At 33.8% G+C, this 19,381-nt stretch overlaps 2 protein-coding genes across 2 annotated transcripts in view; one reads left to right on the forward strand and one right to left on the reverse strand.

The window, feature by feature from the left end:
• The window catches only part of LOC118742126 (myosin heavy chain, muscle-like), a 4,186-nt gene extending 3,469 nt beyond the window's left edge, over positions 1-717 (forward strand). The window contains exon 3 of the mRNA XM_036474085.1: positions 532-717. Coding sequence (XP_036329978.1) covers positions 532-717 — 186 coding nt within the window. The remainder of the gene's footprint in view (positions 1-531) is intronic.
• A 95-nt stretch (positions 718-812) lies between these two features.
• Positions 813-17,347, reverse strand: LOC118741333 (myosin heavy chain, muscle-like; the record flags this gene model as incomplete). Its single annotated transcript, XM_036473270.1, is given in 11 exon segments — positions 813-1,220; positions 4,052-4,155; positions 7,100-7,157; positions 8,184-8,239; positions 8,903-9,001; positions 9,077-9,140; positions 9,256-9,636; positions 12,880-13,023; positions 13,293-13,436; positions 13,967-14,342; positions 17,098-17,347. Coding segments are annotated over 10 exon segments (1,662 nt in total), but the record flags the coding sequence as incomplete, so codon positions are not given.
• Between the last annotated feature and the right edge of the window lie 2,034 nt (positions 17,348-19,381).

Genomic DNA, 19,381 nt, shown 5'->3' on the forward strand with positions numbered 1-19,381 from the left:
CATTAATTAGTCGCAACTAGTCTCATACGGGTACTATTGGAGATCAATTAGTCTTGACTCATCCCTTACGGGTATAATTGGAGATCAATTAGTCCCCGACTCATCCCTAACGGGTACTATTAACGATTTAATGATATGTGCGCACTTAGTCAATGAAATTTCATGTGCGGCGTTGGCACACAGAGAGAGTATTCGCCTAACAAAACTGAGCACCCCAGTTCGAATCGCGGCTGGCGCAAATTTTTATTTTTATTTTTTAAACTACTCGCTTTTTATACCCGTTCGGGTATAAAGGTGAACAATTAGTCTCTTCATAGGACATGCTCGAACAAAAGCGATCAGTTCATTCCATATAAAGAGATCAAAAGTGGTATTAGTCGCATGCTCCTTTGCGATTGATCCCGGAGTCATCCCGGATTAGTCCCATTTTTTGCAGGGTATTTACTAGAAATCTACGATTTTATAATCTTTTCTGTTCTCCATACCGTCTTTTTATGTATGTGTAAAATTTCTTGATTGTATGTACTTTAGTACTCTTCGCGTCATGTCAGCGTTGGGAGAGACAAGTTAGTGTACATACACATACAACCAGACGACACAGTGCCTGCCACCAACCAAGAGTACACACACTCGCTGGCAGGTGAGCTGCACCGAACTCGTGCGCAAGTAGGCATGCGACTCATGAGCGCGTACAGAAATTTGCACGCCGTCACATAACTCGCATAAACTTCTCACACACACAAGTTGTGTCTCTGCGTTGTCGTTTTTATATTTTTAGTTTTTGTCTTTGAAGTGGACCGCGTCATACTTACGTCGAAAATTTCAAAACCAGCAATATCCAGTACACCAATGAAGTGTTGACGCTTTTGCTTAGTATCCAGAGTTTCGTTACACTTCTTGACCAGCCATTTGAAGAGACGATCGAACACACCCTTGCAGAGAGCACCAATAGAGTTGGTGACCTGTTGTACGTTACGACCCTGGGTGACGAATTCGTTACCGACCTTAATGCGGGGCTTCAACAAGTTCTTGTACAATTCGGCGGTATCACAACCGAACAACTTGGCAACACGGCCACCCTCTTCCTCGCCATCTTGTTCAGCCTGCTCTTCGCGACCACGTTGCTTGAACTTCATGCCACCCATGTGCATGACAGCGGCGGTGATCTTGTAGACATCCTGCTTCTCTTGGAGGGTGAAACCCAAGATATCAAAGGCTTGCTATATTATTTAATTTTTGTTTTTTTTTTTTAATATAGTGGGAGGGAGAAAGAATTGTAGACATTAGTTTTGATTTTGTATGGGCGTTGCATGTGATAGTGGTTTTGAGTAGTTGAAATTTTAGTTTTAGTTTTTTTTTTATATTTCGGCAGTTTTTTAAGGTGTTTAGAAAGCATATTTCTATACAGTTCTCTGTGCATTTTTTGTACAGCAGTGAGTGTGTAAATTTGTGTTTAAATACAGTTTCTTACAGTAGATACTGATTAACGGAACAAAATACATGCAAAAAAATTAACAACAACGTTCCAAAACTTATTTAGAAATATACATACATATGTGTGCAAATAAATATGTACACATTTAAAATTTCTATAGAAGCTAAGGCAAAGTTATTAAAAGATACGTTAGAATGATTTATTTTTTTTTTTTATTTTTGATAGATGGCTTTAAAATTTAATGGTGTACTTTTGAATTTTCTCAAAACTATTTTTCGTTTTTAATTTCTTTGAAAGTTTTATGAATGTTAATGTTTATTAAATTTTTTTTTTGCCATAAAAATATTTTTAGTTTGAAAGAATTGCAAATCCTTTTTTTACGTTTCTAGGAAAGGAAATATTTCAAAATTTTCCTTTTTGTATAAGAAATTAAAAAATTTATCAAAAACAATCCGAATTTCTTCGAAAAATAGGATAATATTTCGATAGTTTTCTTTTTGTGATCACAAATATTTTTTTTAACCGACTTTTTGTTTTGTTTTTTGCTTAAAAAGTACTTGGTGCAAACATATTTAAAAATTTTCTTTAGTGAACTTTTAGATTAAAAAACTTTAAGTTAATTAAATTTTTATATACCTACAAATGTGTATAAAGTTCAGTACAAAATATGTTGAAGAAAAATTTTGAAAACACAAATAAAGATTTAGAATATTTTCTTTTTTTTTATAAAACTAGAGAAATATTTCGAAAATATTCTTTCTGTGTAAAATATCAAAATTTTTTTTTTTATTTTTTTGAATTATTAAAATCATTCCTTTTAATCATTGAAATTAAAAAAAAATTGATTTTATGCTAAGCACTTAATCCCCTATCGCAAAATAAATTGTATTGAAATGCTTTAGAAGCAGGAAAATTGTATGGAAATGTCACTCCATAAAGCATTTCAGATAGTTCTTTTTTTCGAAAAAGAATTACAATTTATGTAAATGTAGAAATGTAAGAAATGTATTCGATGGTTTTTATTATTTTTTAAGCATCGGTAAAAAGTCTAAAATTAATTTTTTTTTTTTCAATTCTCATGTTTATTCAAATGTACCAATTGCAAATATTTTATGCAAATTTAAAACAACATTTTTAATTTAAAGGCTGAAATATTAAGTTTCTAAATATTTTTGTTTGCCTCGAAAACTTTTTTCACAAAAATACGCCATTTGAACCAGCATTCGAATTTCATAAAATAACTTTGCGTTGAATTTTTTGCTTATACATACATATGTATACAGTTTCAAATTTCCATGCAATTTTATACAAAACGTACAAATATTTACATACGTAACTACTAAATAAGAAAGCTTTTTCCTCACTTGATAAAATGGCGGAAAATACTTCGTGGATTGGTAAAAGCCACAAGGGTATAGACGTAAATTGATTCCGGAATTTTTTGGAAAGCGTAGAATGTCGGGGATACAACTATTTAACTAGTAACCATTTAATATAGGATATATGTATATGTAAGTTGCGTGCAAAAAAATAAAATCTGTTTATAAAAAAAAATAATATATTTTGCTGCCTCACTAGCCGTTGTGACTAATGGCGACGCAGATATGTGATCTTTAACAGCAAAAAATTTCCGGTTATCATGCTGATCTTAACTATTTTATAAATAAAAAGTACTAAAAATTTCAAGTAAACAAATAAAAACGCATACGAGCGAGCTTCCTTACAAAAACTAGGCATACACAAACTAGAATAACATAAACTAGCACTCGATGCCAAATGCAACTAAACATTCTGTTGTAGTACGCCACTACTATCGGTGCGAGAGAGAGCGAGAGAGAGACTCCCGCTCTACTATAAGGGTCTACATACGGCGTGCAGCTACTTATCAATCAGTCAATCACGCAGCAGACAATGAAGAAGGGATGCAATTTATTTAATTTTTGTTGATTTCTTTTTTATGGAGTAGTTGACAACACGCCGCAGAGAACACAAATGAGCTTTACTGTGATGCTGACAGACGTGTTGGCACAACCACATGCCGCATAAATACTAAATACATATATATTCGACGAAAGTTTTCAAACATACTCTAACCTAAGATCAATGATAATTAATTTTCTTTTCTCAAACACGTAAGGGCTTCAAAGACATTCCAAAAAAAAAAAAAACAACGTCATAGATGCAATCAAAAAGTTTAAAGTACAGTAAAGTGTAAAAGTCAAGGCACAAACGAGCGATCTAACGAAGAACTGTATATGTGTAGAAAGAGAGCAGATGTCAGGAATCTTCCCAGATGCAGATACGCATGTCACATATGTATGTAAGTATTTTTGTAAAGTTGTAACAAAGTTGGAGGTGTCAGTGTGGGTGCAGGTGTGGTGGAGTGGAAGTGTTGGTCTGATGGGCGGTAATTCACCACAATTATATGTATGTATGTAAAACTTAAGTATCGGTGGCATGCGTATACAAGTGTTTGTTGCATGATTGCATGGTACGTTGGAGCTGGTGGTGGTGGTGGTTTTGGTGGTGATGTTGCTTGCCTACATAGAGCCATCAACTACTCTATTTGGCTTGCTCTATGTAGTTTCTTTTTTCGATTGTATGTTGAAAACTTACATCTGCCAGCTGGAATTCCTCACCGTCATCCATGTTGGGTACAGTGACTTTACCCTGCGACACGTTATAGTAATCGTAAATGTTATCGGACAAGAGGCACATATCTGCACAGTAGTCGAGAGAAGAAATTTTTTCGATTTTGTTTTTCGATTATTCAAAATGTACTACATGACAATAAAACGTATTGCATTACAGTGGGTGGAGGTACATAGTATATAGAGAGAAAGAGAGAGATTACAGATCTGATGAATTGTGAGTGGATAGGATGTAGTGTTGGAGTTTTGTGTATAGAGTTCCCTTTAGGAGATGTAAATAGCAAATAAGAGATTGTGTTGAAGTGGAGAGATACAAGAGTGAATGTTTGTGTTTGTGGAAATTATTTAAGGTAATTTGCTCAATGCCTGGTAGACAATAATCTCCGGATAAACGTCGTTATCGATGTTACCCACAGCATGCCATATGCATGGGGTCGAAGACGTCGAAAACGATGTTAAGCGGAGATTAGTGTCAACCAGGCTTTGAGCAAACGGCCCTTAATGGAGAAACGGGGTTACGGTGGTAGCTTGTTGTTGTTGAATGGCATGGCGCGAAATGAAATTGTTACTCTTTTAACTATTTTTCTCAGTGTACGCTTGCCATATTCATAAAAAAAATTATTTAAAAAGCTTTAAGAACAGGAATGTTTTATGGAAATGTCATTTCTTCAAGCATTTTAAACAATTTTCTTTTTTCTTTTTGCTTTAAAATAAGACTTCATGTAATTTGTGTGTGTGTGTAAGGCAAGCTATGTTAAATTTGATAAGTTGGCATATTACGCTGGTATATCGTTGGTTACTTGGAGTAGGCGGTAAATCAAGGAAAAGGCTTTTGTTGTGCCGGCATCAAAACCACTGTACCAAGAATTTGAATTCAACCATTTAATGGACGTTGTAAAATATTTTGAATTCTATTAAAAATTATACATTTTTACCCTATTTGACCATTGCTGTTAAAGCTACAGTATTTACTTCACAAAAAAAAAAAAAGATATTAAATACATATATACAAATATTTATATAAGGAGATTTGTATTTGGATAATGAGGTAAATGCATTTCAAAAGGGCCAAATACTACTTAGAGTACTAAGAGTAGTAGTAGAACTACATATTATTACTACTGGGTGGGAGGGTAACTAGATATTTCTACAGGAGATAGAAATTCCGGAATAACGTTCGAAAATTAAATTTATTTACAAAGTAATCCAAATAGAAAATACCAGTAACATAAATACTTTAGGTATGCCAGTGATGTGAGATCCGTGTAGGTACAAAAATACATGTAACTATAAAATATTTTTGGAAAAGACATTAATACTATAACTCGGATTTTTTTTTTTATACAACGGAATGAAAGAAGAAATGGAAAAAAGAAATAAGTTTCCTAAACGGTTGAAATTTTTATTTATAAAAGATTTACGCAAGTACATATAAATACATGTGTATAGAGAATACTAGCAGATAATAGATACTCAAAGGCAGAGAGAGAGAGAAAGAGGTAGACAAAACGAACGAGAGAGAGAGAGAGAGAGTGCGCGCGTTTAAGTAAAAGTACAAAGAGAGTTTGTTACTAATTCATATTATTGGAAGCGGGTAACCATTACAGACTCACACCAACTTACATCAGTCAATTCAAATTCTTCGCCATCGTTGACGCCGGTTATCCTTGTTTTACCCTGACATATTCCAGGATAATCACCAATATGATTCGACAAAAATGTCATCTCTAGTATTTAGTTTGACATTTTTCGATATTTTTGTTTTTTCATAAAACGTAACGATATAACAATATAAAAGAGTAATGAATGAGTAAAATACTATGACGAAACGACAAACGCAAAATGCAGTGTATGTGAGAGGGGGAATAAGAGAGAGAGCGAAGGAGAGTGTATGACTGCTGCGAGAGCGTTTTGGGCTCTGAACTTATTGTGTAAGGCATATGAATGCTGATTTTTTATATTCATTCGATGTGAATTGGGTGCTGTGGGTCGGTACTTGTGTTCGGAATATATGTAAAATTGTTTGCGATTGTTGGCAGGAATTTATTGACTTCGTTGGTAAGGTGAGCGGTGTACCTAACCTTTTTTTTCTCTACATAGGTAATATGTTGTCGTAATGCTTTGTGGATATAGTTTACTTGTAAAGTCTTTTTTAAAGGGCAGCTTACAACTAGCTAAGTAGTTCACTAATTTTAGTTTCACTGCGACTAAGAAACCTACAAGACCATTTTTATAATACTGTTATCATAAAAACTATATAACCATTAAATACGTATACATATAAGTATATCTATAGCAGCAGTTTTATAAAGCAGCGTTTTCTACAAAGCTCAATGACAGTGTAAGCAAATAATTGTGAGTGATTTTATTTTTTTTTTTAAGGACAGTGGGATGAGTAAAAAGCGAGATAAGCTCGCAATAGCATGATAGTTGCAGCGAGTGAATATTTATGATACAACATAGAGTGTTAATTAACAGCGACATTAGCTGTTAAGTAGTGGAGGTGGTGTTGAGATTCTGTACAACAGAGAGAGAGAGAGAGAGAGCTGCAGATGTAACAGCTGTTAAGTATTTATTAGAGGTAAGTGTTGGTATTCTGTACAGCGTGAGAGAGAAAGTGTGAGAAATCAAAACCGTAGGTTTGTGTCACAAAGATTATTGTAAGTGACGATTTTGACACTTCGAGTTAAATATTGGCAGAGTGTAAATTATTTAATTTTAAATTGCACATTTTTCTAATTGATTTTAATAAGTATTTAAGTGCTTGCGGTAGGCTTTTTACAAAATCAATATTTTAAGAAATTGTTTGCGCGTCGTTAGACTTTTTAGACTTAGCGCTTAGTTGTGAGTCTTTTGTAAGTTTTTTTTCGTTTTTTTATTCTTTTAGACTGCTTGCTGATAGAATTCTTTTAAGTATATCATATTTTTTTTGTTGTATTATTTGCTTGAGCAGCATTTGTGAGTCACATTAATATGTATATATTTAAAGGAGTGTGTCTTCTTTTTTTTTCACTGTATCTTACGTCAACAATTTGATACTCTTCACCATCGTCAACGCCGGGTATTTTTGTCTTTCCATGCGATACGATGCGATAATCGTATATATTGTTCGATAGCATGCAATACTCTGTTGTTTTTGGGATCGTTGTTGTTGATGTTGTTGGCAGTAATGGTGGCGGTGGTGGATGATGATGTGGACAAATTGAGGTGTTGGGCAAATTTTTGGTGGACAATATGAATGTTGAAGGAATGGTACGAATGGAATACGAATTGGCATGATTTCGTTGGGGGGAAATGAAATAAAATGTGATAAAATTTGTTTTGAAAATACGTAAAAATATATGTATATATGTATATATGTTTGATATACAAAACCATAAGGATATGGAAGAGTGATTAGCGCTAAAATTGTATTCTTCAGAAAGACCTATCTTCGCTTTCTTTTTTTTTACTTTAATGCCAATCGCTCTTGCTTCAAAAAACTATGAATAAAATGTTTATGATTGACAATTCAAAGCAATTTAGTGTGGGTAGAGTGGGAGAGAGAGAGAAAGAGAGAGGGAGAGCTTATGCGCTCTCGTCTTGACATGTTTTGGTTAGTGATGCATAATTTACGTAGGGGAATATGGCTTGCGTTCGGGGTACTCCTGATGCTGGTTCTACTTATGTAGCTACATATGAATATGCAATTGCGGGTTGTGGGCGTGGCGCTCAATAAGCTGCAAGCTAACTACATTACAATACTGCTAAATTGTATACAATCGTGCGCTAGATAATAAATATATATAAAAAATGGATACTAAATACTGATTCTACAAATACAGCGGGACGCACATATATATACATACATACTATATATAGAAATAAATTGCATACAAAATATTTCAATCGATGTATGTATGTATGTATGTATACGTAGAGCCACTGCTTTAAAAAAATATTTTGTTAATGGTAGTACGAAATCAACCAAGTATTTCTAGGTAAGGTAGTATAAATTAACAAAAAATATAGAAATTTTTTTTAAATGAACAAAAATACTGGGAAATTACATCGGTCAATGTGAATTCTTCGGCATCATCGATACTGGCGACTGTTACCTTGCCCTGAGAGACAATGTGGTAATCGTAGACGTTATTGGACAACAGACAGATTTCTGAGGTTGGGTTTTTTATTTGTATATCGGTTTTTAATTGGATTTTTTGTTTGGTTGATAGATTTTTTTTTTTTTGGTAAAAAAGTGGAAAGTTAAAGATTAAAAAAATTAAATATTATTATTTATATAGGTAGAAATAAATATGTGTGCATTGATGTTGTAATTGTAATGTGTATTTGTGATAATTTGTGTTGGGTTTGAGAGGAGTGTATGGTATATCGGTCGTAATGGGTTCATACTTTTGGTGCGTGCTTGTAATTTATGGTTGTATATTTTTGGTAGCAAGTGTGTGTGTGTGTGTGTGAAGTGTTTGGTGGTTTAAGTTATGGATATAAGGTTGAAGTGTGTGTTGTTGTTTAATATAAACCTAAATTTAAAGTAGTTGTTTTATAAAACAACCGCATATTTTACGCTTATTGCGCTCGAAAATATATAAATATATTTTTCATATGTATGAGCTTTGGTATATTTTATATCGATACCCTTTTCTCTAATGCGCTATGATTGTCTCGTTTCATGGTAGTTCTTTTCGATGTTGTTGATTTTTTTTTTTTATATATAGACATAATATCTTGAAAAGTATGTATGTATGTATTATGTTTTTTTTTTTTTTTCTCGGGGCGAATGAAATGCGAATGTAAATGGAAATTTTCTTTGCTATACCTTTAACTCCAGCAACGGAACCAGACATGATCTGGTAGAAGATGTGGTATGAACGTTCCAAAGATTGCTGAGAGATGACACGAGCCTTTTCCAATAGATCTGCAATTAAATGGCACAGAGAGAGAGGTAGTATGTTAAATATTTGCTCACAACAAGTACGCCATGCAAACTTACAAGTCTCAATATCAGCACCAGCCAGTTTACCAGTTGGGCCGAAGTGAATACGGATGAATTTACCCTAAACACAGCGGCAAGTAGTGTATGCAGAGAGTAAGAGAGAGAGAGAGAGAAAGTGTTGCATGTGAGTCTTATTTTTCTTCTCACACACACACACACAAGTTCACAATACTTACGAAACGCGACGAGTTATCGTTACGCACGGTCTTAGCGTTACCGAAAGCTTCCAGTACAGGATTAGTTTGTACAACCTGATCTTCCAGGGAGCCCTTGTTCTTCTGCGATTCATCCTTCTTTGTTGAGGCGCCCACAGTGGCGAAGTACGCAATTACCTTCTTCGTGTTCTCAGTCTTACCAGCACCAGACTCACCAGTAATCAACATAGATTGATTGACGTGGTTGGTCAACATGTCGACGTAGGCACCGTCAGAAATGGCGAAAATATGGGGTGGCACTTCATTACGGCGCTTGCCACGGTACATCTTAGCGCAACGGTTGGTATATACGGGGTAACGCTTGTAGGGATTGATGGCAACGCAGAAAAGACCGGAGTAGGTCTGCATTACCAGAGAGAGAGTGGATGGGATGATGAGAAAGAAAAATTTGATTGATTAATTTGCATTGAATTTAAAGAGAGCGAGAGACATTTGCTTCAAACAGGGAAATAAAAACGGCATACAATATGTAAAGGAATGAAAATGGAATGGAAAACATTCGTTCGTTATGAATTGAAATGACGGCTTGCGCGACAGTTGTGTCACACAAAAATGACAACAAACTGAGGACACAAAATCACTAATATAACCATTATCCGGGTCTTTTGTTTTTGTTTCGTGTATAGCTCCCATTGCGATCGCATACAAAAAACGGCCCAGAAATTGGTTTGTATATTAGTGATTTGCGACACAGTCCGATGGGATGTGTGTGGTGGCGTTAGTAGGAAAGTTTACAATAACTTAACTAACGGTTAGCCAACTAATAACTAATTAAAAAATTAGGGTATACATAGTATATGTATATAGATATGAACGATATTTTATAAAATGTTTAGCATTCACTTTTTTTTTTTTGATTTGATTTGATAAAATGTAAACGCATTCCGAGTATTTTTGATGCATACAGATGATTTTCGATACGATTTTTTATGCTTTTCTCTTTGTGATTTTTAAAATTTATTATTTTATAGTTTAGCGTGTATGATTTGTGTTTTTTTTTTTTCGTTTGTGTCGATTTTTTGATGTTTTTTATGTGCTGTTTCATTCAACTAAGTATATATATGTATATATATAATTTTTGCATTCCATTCACATGACAAACGAATTTGATGCGTTGCATGCCGTAGTTTCGCCATCTCCGCGCTTGCCAGGAAACACTTAACGTACTCCTTTGGACGCAAAAGATGTGATGTGTTTGTGGTGGGGTGGTGGTGGTGGTTGTGGTGGATTTTTATGTATGGATTGTGAGGCTCGGGTAAATGTGTAATCCATTCTTGAGAGAGAGTGTATTTTTAATGATAATCGATTTTTACTTAAAATGTGTATGTTTGTGGGCGCATGTGTAGGTATATGTGGTGTGGTGTAATGCATCCAATGTGGTTTTTCCAGTTTCAGTCAATCCTTCTACTGGGTTGCGGTGCTTTGGTGCTTTTGTTGTGTTTTTTTTTTTGTATGGCATTCACTGATGAGTTGGTGCAAGAAATTACCAAAAGTAATTGGTATTTTTTGCTTCTTGTATGATTAGTATGTTGCGGTGTTAGCGCATTTGATAAGTGTTTCTACTACTGATGTGGCAATGATACTTAGTGACGTGAGTGGTTAAATAGGTGGTGAGAAATGCGATGAAAAGATTGCCAAAGTATTAAAGTCTGCTCAAACAGGTGCCGACCGATGCGGTGCGGTAATATCTCGTACGATTTGCAACGTTTAATATTAGGTTTGTATAGTAACCAATAGTCAGTACTAATTTGTACTGGAACCTGCAAATTTTTACTGGAAAAGCGTATGATAACCCAAAAAATTTGCAAGAGAGCACTGAATCGAGAGCGTAACAACACGGGAGAGCTGCAAATTCTTGCTAGTGAAATTTTTACTAGCAGAAATTAGCTAGCTGAAGAAGAAGAAGAATAAATGTCAAAAGCCGCCATTTGTTGAATTGGTTTAGCACAAACAAAAGTAAAAGGAGTTTAAATCAAAATATTGTGACTGTGTAAGTGCTTGTGTGTAAAGCAGAGTTTAAGACTGATTTATAAATAGTAAAATGTTTACAGCAGAATGTCAAAACAGTGCAACGACTGTTCACTTGCAAGTTTTTGCTAGTTTTGTGTTCATAAACTTTTTCTGCTAGTTTTCTCTTCTTATCAATTTTACGCTCTATTTTGCTTTTACGCTCTCGCTGCAATGTTTTACTGGAGAAGTTACTATACAAACCTATTATCGCAGGATATAAGAGCACTCAAGAAACTGCGCGGAACAAGTGGACATTTCCATCGTACAGGATTGTACTGCCCAATACCGTACCGCGCATGTTTGAGCACGCCTTTATTACAGTGTGATTGACTTTTTGTTAATAAAAATTATTATTTTATTTTTGGTACATATACTCGTAGTGTCAGAAATGGTTTTTAATTTAGTTTTTTATTTATTTAGTAATAAAACTAAAGAAAGGAATTTTTTTTTTTTAATTTTGATCACATTTGTTACACAGTGATGGGATAGCGTTGACTTTTGTTTTTTTAGTTTAAACACCAAAAATATTTATATGCAAACTTTTTAATTTTTTTTTTGAATATTCATTATTAATAAATCTTAATTTCTTATAATAAAAAGCTATCGGTTTTTCAAAATTTTTACTTTGAATAAATTTATTTTCTACTAAAAATCAAATAAAACAAACAAAGAAATAACTTCCACAATTCTAAATAAACTCGATGAAAATATAACCGCCAAATTATATTAAAATAAAAAGTTAAAAATACTTTATTAAATGACATTTCCTTACATTTTTCCTATTAATAAAGCATTCTAAATTCATTTTATTTTCAATGCAAAAAGACGATTTTTTTCATCGATTTTAGTTTACTTTTCTGATTTAAAATTTTTGTGAGAGTTATAAACTACGCGAAATATATTTTTCGTTGTCAATTAACGCTCTTTTAAGTTTCGTTTTCTTCTGTGTTTACAAAATATGTATTAACTTTTATAAATTTTTTATAAATTAATTTGAGAAGACATGTTTCCTCATTACATTACTGGAAGCTGTTAGCCCTTTTATTAAACAGAATTTTGCATTAGTTTGACAAGTAATAGCTTTTTTTTTAAGTCAGCTGCCTAAACATATTATGCCCCACATTCACTGGGCGTTGAGATAAAAAATTTAATACAACTTTTATGTTTGGTTTTCACTCGACATTGCATGACAAAAGTGATATTTTTTTATATTTCACTGCCTTGTGGAAATTCGCTATTAAGTCGGTTTTCATTTAAATGTAAAATTTTGTTTCTTGGAATTCTTGCCATTGCAATGCCTAGTAGGAATTCGGTATTACTAATAGTATATTTTTTTTTTTTATTATTTTTTAAAGTTTTCACTGATTGTTTTATGATTGGATTGTGTGAGTATGTATGTGTTTATGTATGACAGTTGAACTACTGGTATGCATACTATTTTTTTCATAAGTTTATTAAATACAATAACAAATACAAAGGCAATTAAAAAAGCAAATACATTCAAAGCAAACATAGCAGGTTTGTTGTGGAACCCGTTTCGTTTGAGTTCATACAACCGGTTCCCGCCATACTTACGTAGATAAGCTTGTTGTAGTATCTCTGTCTCAAGTTATGGAGCACAGAGGCGTCGTTCAGATATGTCAAGTTGGACATATCCTCAGCTTTTTCGTATTTTGGAGGATTGACTTGTTGGAGCTGATCTTTCTTGAAGTCTTTCGTCTTTTGTTAGCGTTAGCGTTACATTTCATGCGTTTATTATGTCATGTTTATGTTTTTAATTAATATTTTTTTTTTCAGTTATGCACCCGATTTTTTGAATTATTTTTTATTTTAATTTTATATTTACATTTGTTTGCATTAAAATCGTTAGGGATTTTTCATTGGTTTTTTTTTTTTTTAATGGGTGAGTATTTTACAAGTGGAGGTCAGAGAGAGAGAGAGAGAGAAAAAAGAAAGCTAGATTAGTGTTACGTTCTGGCGGAACTTACGTAGATCAATTTGGCGTAGTAACGTTGTCGCAAATTGTGCAAGACGCAAGGCGTATTGAGCACAGTCATGTCGGCCATATCTTCGATTTTTTCGAATTTCGGAGGGTTCGTTTTTTCAACCAGGTCGGCTTTAAAATCCTTTGTCTATTGTTTTTTTTTCATAGTCATGTGATAGAAAATTGAAATTATTAAAATTTTTTGTTCTCTACGTTAAAAAGCTAGTTTTCGCCAACAAAAAAAAATTAAGGAAAATTAAATTTAAAACTTAAAAGCATCAGAAGAATGAAGTCTAAAATAAATTGAAAACAAATAAATATCTAACTATTTTGAATATGAATTTTGTTAAAATTTTTTTTGCAGCAAAATTCAATAAAAAACTAAAAGCAATAAAGTTATTGGAAAAAATAACTAACGGCCGTCAATAAAGCTTTCTGATCGATATCAATTTTTTTTAGCAATAAAAAACAAAAATAACGCCTAAACTTTGTTTACTAAAAACGGAAAATTGACTTTACTCTTCTTGCTAAATATATATCTTTTAGCTTCATATGTTTCTTTTTTTCTTGCAACAACGCTCAATTTCTTCGCAAATATTTTTTGTTTTTTTTTTGTAATTTGTTTCGTGTTGTTGTACGCCAATTCTGCATACACCCATTGGTTTACGCATATTTTACCTCACCGCCGGGCAGGCCCACGGAGACAATGTCACCCTTGGTGGCCTTAATTTCACCAAGAAGATAACCCTCCTTCTCATCGGGCACCCAGCAATTCTTCTTGGAGTCATAAGGTTTCGATTGATCGATACGTCTTTGTTCCAAAGACACGAACAGATATGGGGTTGGATCCTCATCCTCCTGGCTAGCAATTGGCTTCGGCATCTTGGTTAAAGATTCGCTTGTTTTTTTAACGGAAAATTTAAATTAAAAAATATATTTTAAAACTCGAGTGAGAGTCGGGGCTTGAGTGCAAAAGTCGAGGATTTTTGCAAAATTTTCCTTCTATTCAATTTCAGATTGAAGTTTTTCGCGTCGTCTCAGCCCAAATGCTTCCCTGTAAAAGAAGAAAATAGAGGACATTTTATTAACTTGTTTTTTTTTTTTTAAATAATTATTTGTAAATGATTACTAATTTCTATGCATATGAAAAACGAGTAACAGATGTTGTTGGTTAAGGTGCAAAGACGGTCTTTGGCAATATAATAAAGTGTCGTTACTAGTGCTATATAGTTACTATAATTTTTGAGTGAGGTAAAAAGTAATCTCATAGGTTTGTACAGATATGGCAGCACTGGAGTCATTGCAATTTTGCTGAGTTTTAAAGATTTTACAACAACTCTATAATAAGCTCGATATTTGGATTCCATATGAACTCAGACAAGTTCATTTGAAGGTGCGTGAAGATATCTGTGATATTCTGGCTGAAGTAGCATGTTTGACGGTGCATTTTTTTTTAAGAATAATAACTCCTTAAGAAAAGTGGATTCTTTGCAATAATATTTGTATTTGCCATAACGTTATAATTTGTCTAAAGCGACACCAAGAGCAGAACTCCGTCAAAGAAAAGTTGTGCGCTCAATGTGGTAGGTATGATGAACTCCTACCAAAGAACCGAAAAATCAATTCGGATGGATGCTGCCAGAAAAGACCGGTGAAAAGGTAATCGAACAAAGCGGCGAATATATCTTTGATAGATCTTTGGATTTTGTTGTAAGTAAATTACTTTGAAAAATAAATAAAAAATATGCAATAACTTTTAGCTCCACACAAAAAAAAAATTAAAAATTATAAAAATCGATCACATTTTCGTACTAATAACTTTCTTTAATCTTTTTATTTATAAGTTTATTTTCGAAATTAAAAAGGCTATAAGCTATATTGGCGGACTACTAAATTTTACTTTTGGTTTTTTAATGCAAATATGAAAAAATTAGTGAAATAAGGTTATATTTTCGGCTGCTATTTAGTCATAAAATTTTATTTATTTCGTTTAATATTTTCATATTTTTTATAAGTAGTATTTCAAGCCTATTATTTTTTTATTAAATAGTTAAAATCCGCTAATTCCAAATTAGTTCTTAAATATTTTTTAAAACCTTCATTGCGGTTTATTAATCAAAAATTGCATTCAACCAACATCTATTACTCCATTATCTATATCTATATGTAGTACTATATTTTTTTAAGGTTGTGTATTTCCTCGTTGACAACTAACTGTTGTCCACATCTCGAAAGAGAGAGAGTGCGAGAGGTGAAAGAGAGATGCATGATAACGCATCGCCTATCGGAACTAGTCGTGTGTGTACACGAGGTCGCGAGAGGCAGTGAGAGAGTTTATATTTTACTAAATAATTTTTGGTCTAATTCTCAGAGCACTTTGGGTCAAGATCATAAAATAAAAACAACAATCAAAATTAAATAACATTCCAAACAAAAATGTCATTTTATGATTATCATCAGCAGAAGCATTTCCAAATAAGTAAATAGCTATCCGCAATTCGCAAGTTCGCAACAGTTGTCTTTGTCATAAAATTGGTCATTGTTATTGTTTCGCTTTGCTTCGCCGCAACATGTAATCGGATAGTTTTTCGCTTGAGTAATTTTGCCATGAGTACATACATACATACATACATGACACCTATTCAACGGGCAGCGAAATTTGCAGGTGTGCTAAGAATGCGTGGGGCTCATGGCGAAGCAGGTGCATACAGATGTACATACTACATCGTTACTGCACAGTGTGGGACTGTGTTACTCATTTACTGTGAGGCTGTTTTTTTTTTATTATTGCTTGTATTCAACATCTTAACGAAAAAGGCTCTCTCAGTTAGTCAAGTAGCTAGGACAGGAACCAGCGGCACCAGCTCTTTGCAGTGTGCGGCGGAAATCGCCCACCTTGGCGCTCGGCGCTCAGCTCGATAGCTTTTGCTTTGGCTTTGCCAAGTGTGCGCGTGTATGTGTGGCGTGTGTGGGTTGGTGTCTAAAGATAGCACATAGCGCTGTCGTAAGCTCACTGCCGTTTAGAGATCTAAATCTACACATGTACCTACATATGTATATATATGCATGTGGTGTGTGTGTATTTATGCATGGCTGCCACGAATACCTTTCTATAAATAATTGAAATATTTAAATGTACATATACATACATACATACATATGCAATATATGTATGTTTTTGTGTATGTTTTGGACATTAATGCGTTTGAATGTGCGCCGATGCTTGTCTGCTTGTGTGTGTTTGTATGTATGTATGTATGTGTGTGTGTGTGTGTATTGCCATTTTGGGGCGGTGGTGCAGCTGTTACGTAAATCTTTCGAAAATTCGCAACATTTCCGTTTAAAATAGGGGAAAAATTATAATTTACAAATTAAATAATCAATGCATATAAAGGAGGAGGCAAAAATATTCATAGAAAAATATTGGCAAGCGATGTAGGATTTTTTTTGCAACAAGTCAGATTTTTAAAATTTTATTTTGACACTTTGAAGACAAAAAATTTAGCATAGGTTTGCTTAAGCGAAATATTATATAATAACGCTTTTATTTGCGGATAAACTGATAGTGAAATGCCGTGCCGCAAATGCTTTTTGAAACACTCGGAAAAATATTTAACAAAATCTTATAATTTTTTTTAATATCACTGCACATTTGCACTGTTTTTTTTTTGCATTCGTAAGAGTATTTGTTTTTAAATTATTTCATTATTTAAAATTTTTTTACACAAAATTTATAGTCGCTTTCATTTAAAACTTTTCAGTAACCACTAATTGCTTTTTGCCACTACCACTGAAAACTTGCTGCTCACCTACTTCACGCGCAGGCAACAGCCGTTTAACAATTGATTCTCACTTTTCTAGGAAAATAGTTTTTAGTTGTTCATTAAAAGAATTTCGTTTTTTTTTTCTCAAGAAAAAACCAACACAAATATTCTGTTCGCTTATTCGTTTTTAAACAACAAAAAAAAGTAGCCGTCTACAAAATCAGAAATTGTTGAGCTAAATTGATCGCTTTCTAACCGCTTCCGCACAAGAGGAGCTCTGATCTAAAACGTCCGAGTTGCGAGATCGCAATGAATTGGAAAACACGAAAACTTTGTCGTTTTCGAAACTCGCAACTCAACAAAACAAATGAAAGAGTGCACGAAAAGCATACATACATATATATGTACATACAAACATACACACGTAGCTGAACTATTGAAAAATAACTAAACCACAAAAACAACTAACTAATAGCAGAGCAAAGCAGCGGGGCGGCGCGGCGCGGCGGGCGCGTTTTTCAAATACACAACGCGTTATTTTTAAAAAATTTCGGCATTATTTCGAAACCGTTCGCCATATGTGCATCCATACAAACATACATATAGGCGAACACACACACATATGCAAGGCCTTTCTTTGCGCATAGCTGACTATTCTAGCGCGCACGAGCAGCGCCGCCGTCGTCGTCGCCATGCGAAAGCATTTCGGCCGTTGGTCGCCGTTCGCAGATCGCCGTCACCAGCAATGCCCAGTGCGCGATCACATATGTATATGTATGTATGTATGTATGTATGATGCATATACGTTTAGAACGATTTCTATTTCTATCGCGCTCTTTCACCTTGCGCTTTCTCGTCGGTATGTATGTATGTATATGTGCGCTGTTGTTTTTCCTTCTGTGCTTATTGCCTGAAATACTGAAACTCTTCTCCTGCCACATCTTTTGCCTGCTTGTGAAAGCGTCTCGCAATTTAATTGTTTCTTTTTTTCGAAATATTTTGTACGCAGGTATGAAATCATGAAGGCAACGCAACATGTTCATTTTAGCTGACAAGCCGCCAGTCTGCCAAATTGCCAAGTAGCCAACATTTTTGACTGTATCTGTCGCACAAATCGGTTTTTCAACACATTTTCGTGTTTTTTTTTTTTTTTGTTTTTGTTGTGTTGTGGACCTAACTAATCTCTTTCCTGTTGACTAAAGTAGCCATTGTATTGTACTGTTATGTACCTACATATATGTGTTTGTAGTTTGGCTCGGAACTATATATGTATGCAAGTATGTGCTTGCCTTTTAGCAGCCATTTTTTTTTTTTTGTGTTGCTGACCGCAGTAAATTGTTGTTGGCTTCACATTTGTGTGACTTTTGTATGTGTTTTATTGGGATAGTTCTATTTTTGAATACCCATGGCATGAGATACACATTTTTTCTCCAAAGTTTTAGCGAAAAACTGAGCGTAATCTAAATGTTTTGAAAGTCTTCAAAACTAAAAGGCGGATGGATGTGTGTGACATTTTTTTTTTGTGTAAATTCTAGAAACCCTCTATACATATGTACCGAGATTTAAGGATTTTTTGCTTATTTCGCTTCGAATTCGATTTTGCAATTTTGCCCGGAAAGATATAAAATGATTTAAAATGCTTTTTAATCAGGTAAATTGTATGGAAATGTCAATTAAAATTGCATTTCAAACCATTTCAATCTTTTATAGAGCCAATCAATAGTATCTTTATAAAAGTATTTAGCTTATTTTGAATATAGAACTTTGAATGCCTTATTTTTTTATTTCCAAGTGTTTTTTTTTAACCGACTTCCAAAAAAGGAGGAGGTTATCAGTTCGTCGGAATATTTATTTATTTTCTTATTTACATATGTTACCGCATAACTTTGGACTACGTTAACCGATTTCGGTAATTCTTTTTTCATCGGAAAGGTGGTACCTCAAGGATGGCCCTATAATTAACGATAATCTTAAATTTTTATATGAGAATTGAAGTGGGTTTTTTTGGCTTAAAAATTACTTGTTTTTGTTAAAATACTAATATCATTGGCACAGGCAAGGTCAGGGGATAGCTCTTGAAGAGCTGATTTGAACAACAACTTGGCCAAAATCATGTCGGAGCCAGTTAACTCTTTCTTGACTAGATCGTCAAAGCATCCGAAGAACTGTGGCATCTTAGATCTAAACACATTCTTGGAATTTAGAAATGTTTCCCCTAGGCACCTGTCCTCCTTACATAAAGTACAGCTTAGCTTAGGATCCGTCCTTCTAAAAGTTATTTTAAATTCTAAATAGATGAGCATAATTATTGCCACATGGGGCTTACAGT

Source organism: Rhagoletis pomonella, unplaced genomic scaffold, assembly GCF_013731165.1.
Source record: "Rhagoletis pomonella isolate Grant_MI unplaced genomic scaffold, Rhpom_1.0 Rhpom_scaffold_00006, whole genome shotgun sequence".
Taxonomy (NCBI): Eukaryota; Metazoa; Arthropoda; class Insecta; order Diptera; family Tephritidae; genus Rhagoletis; species Rhagoletis pomonella.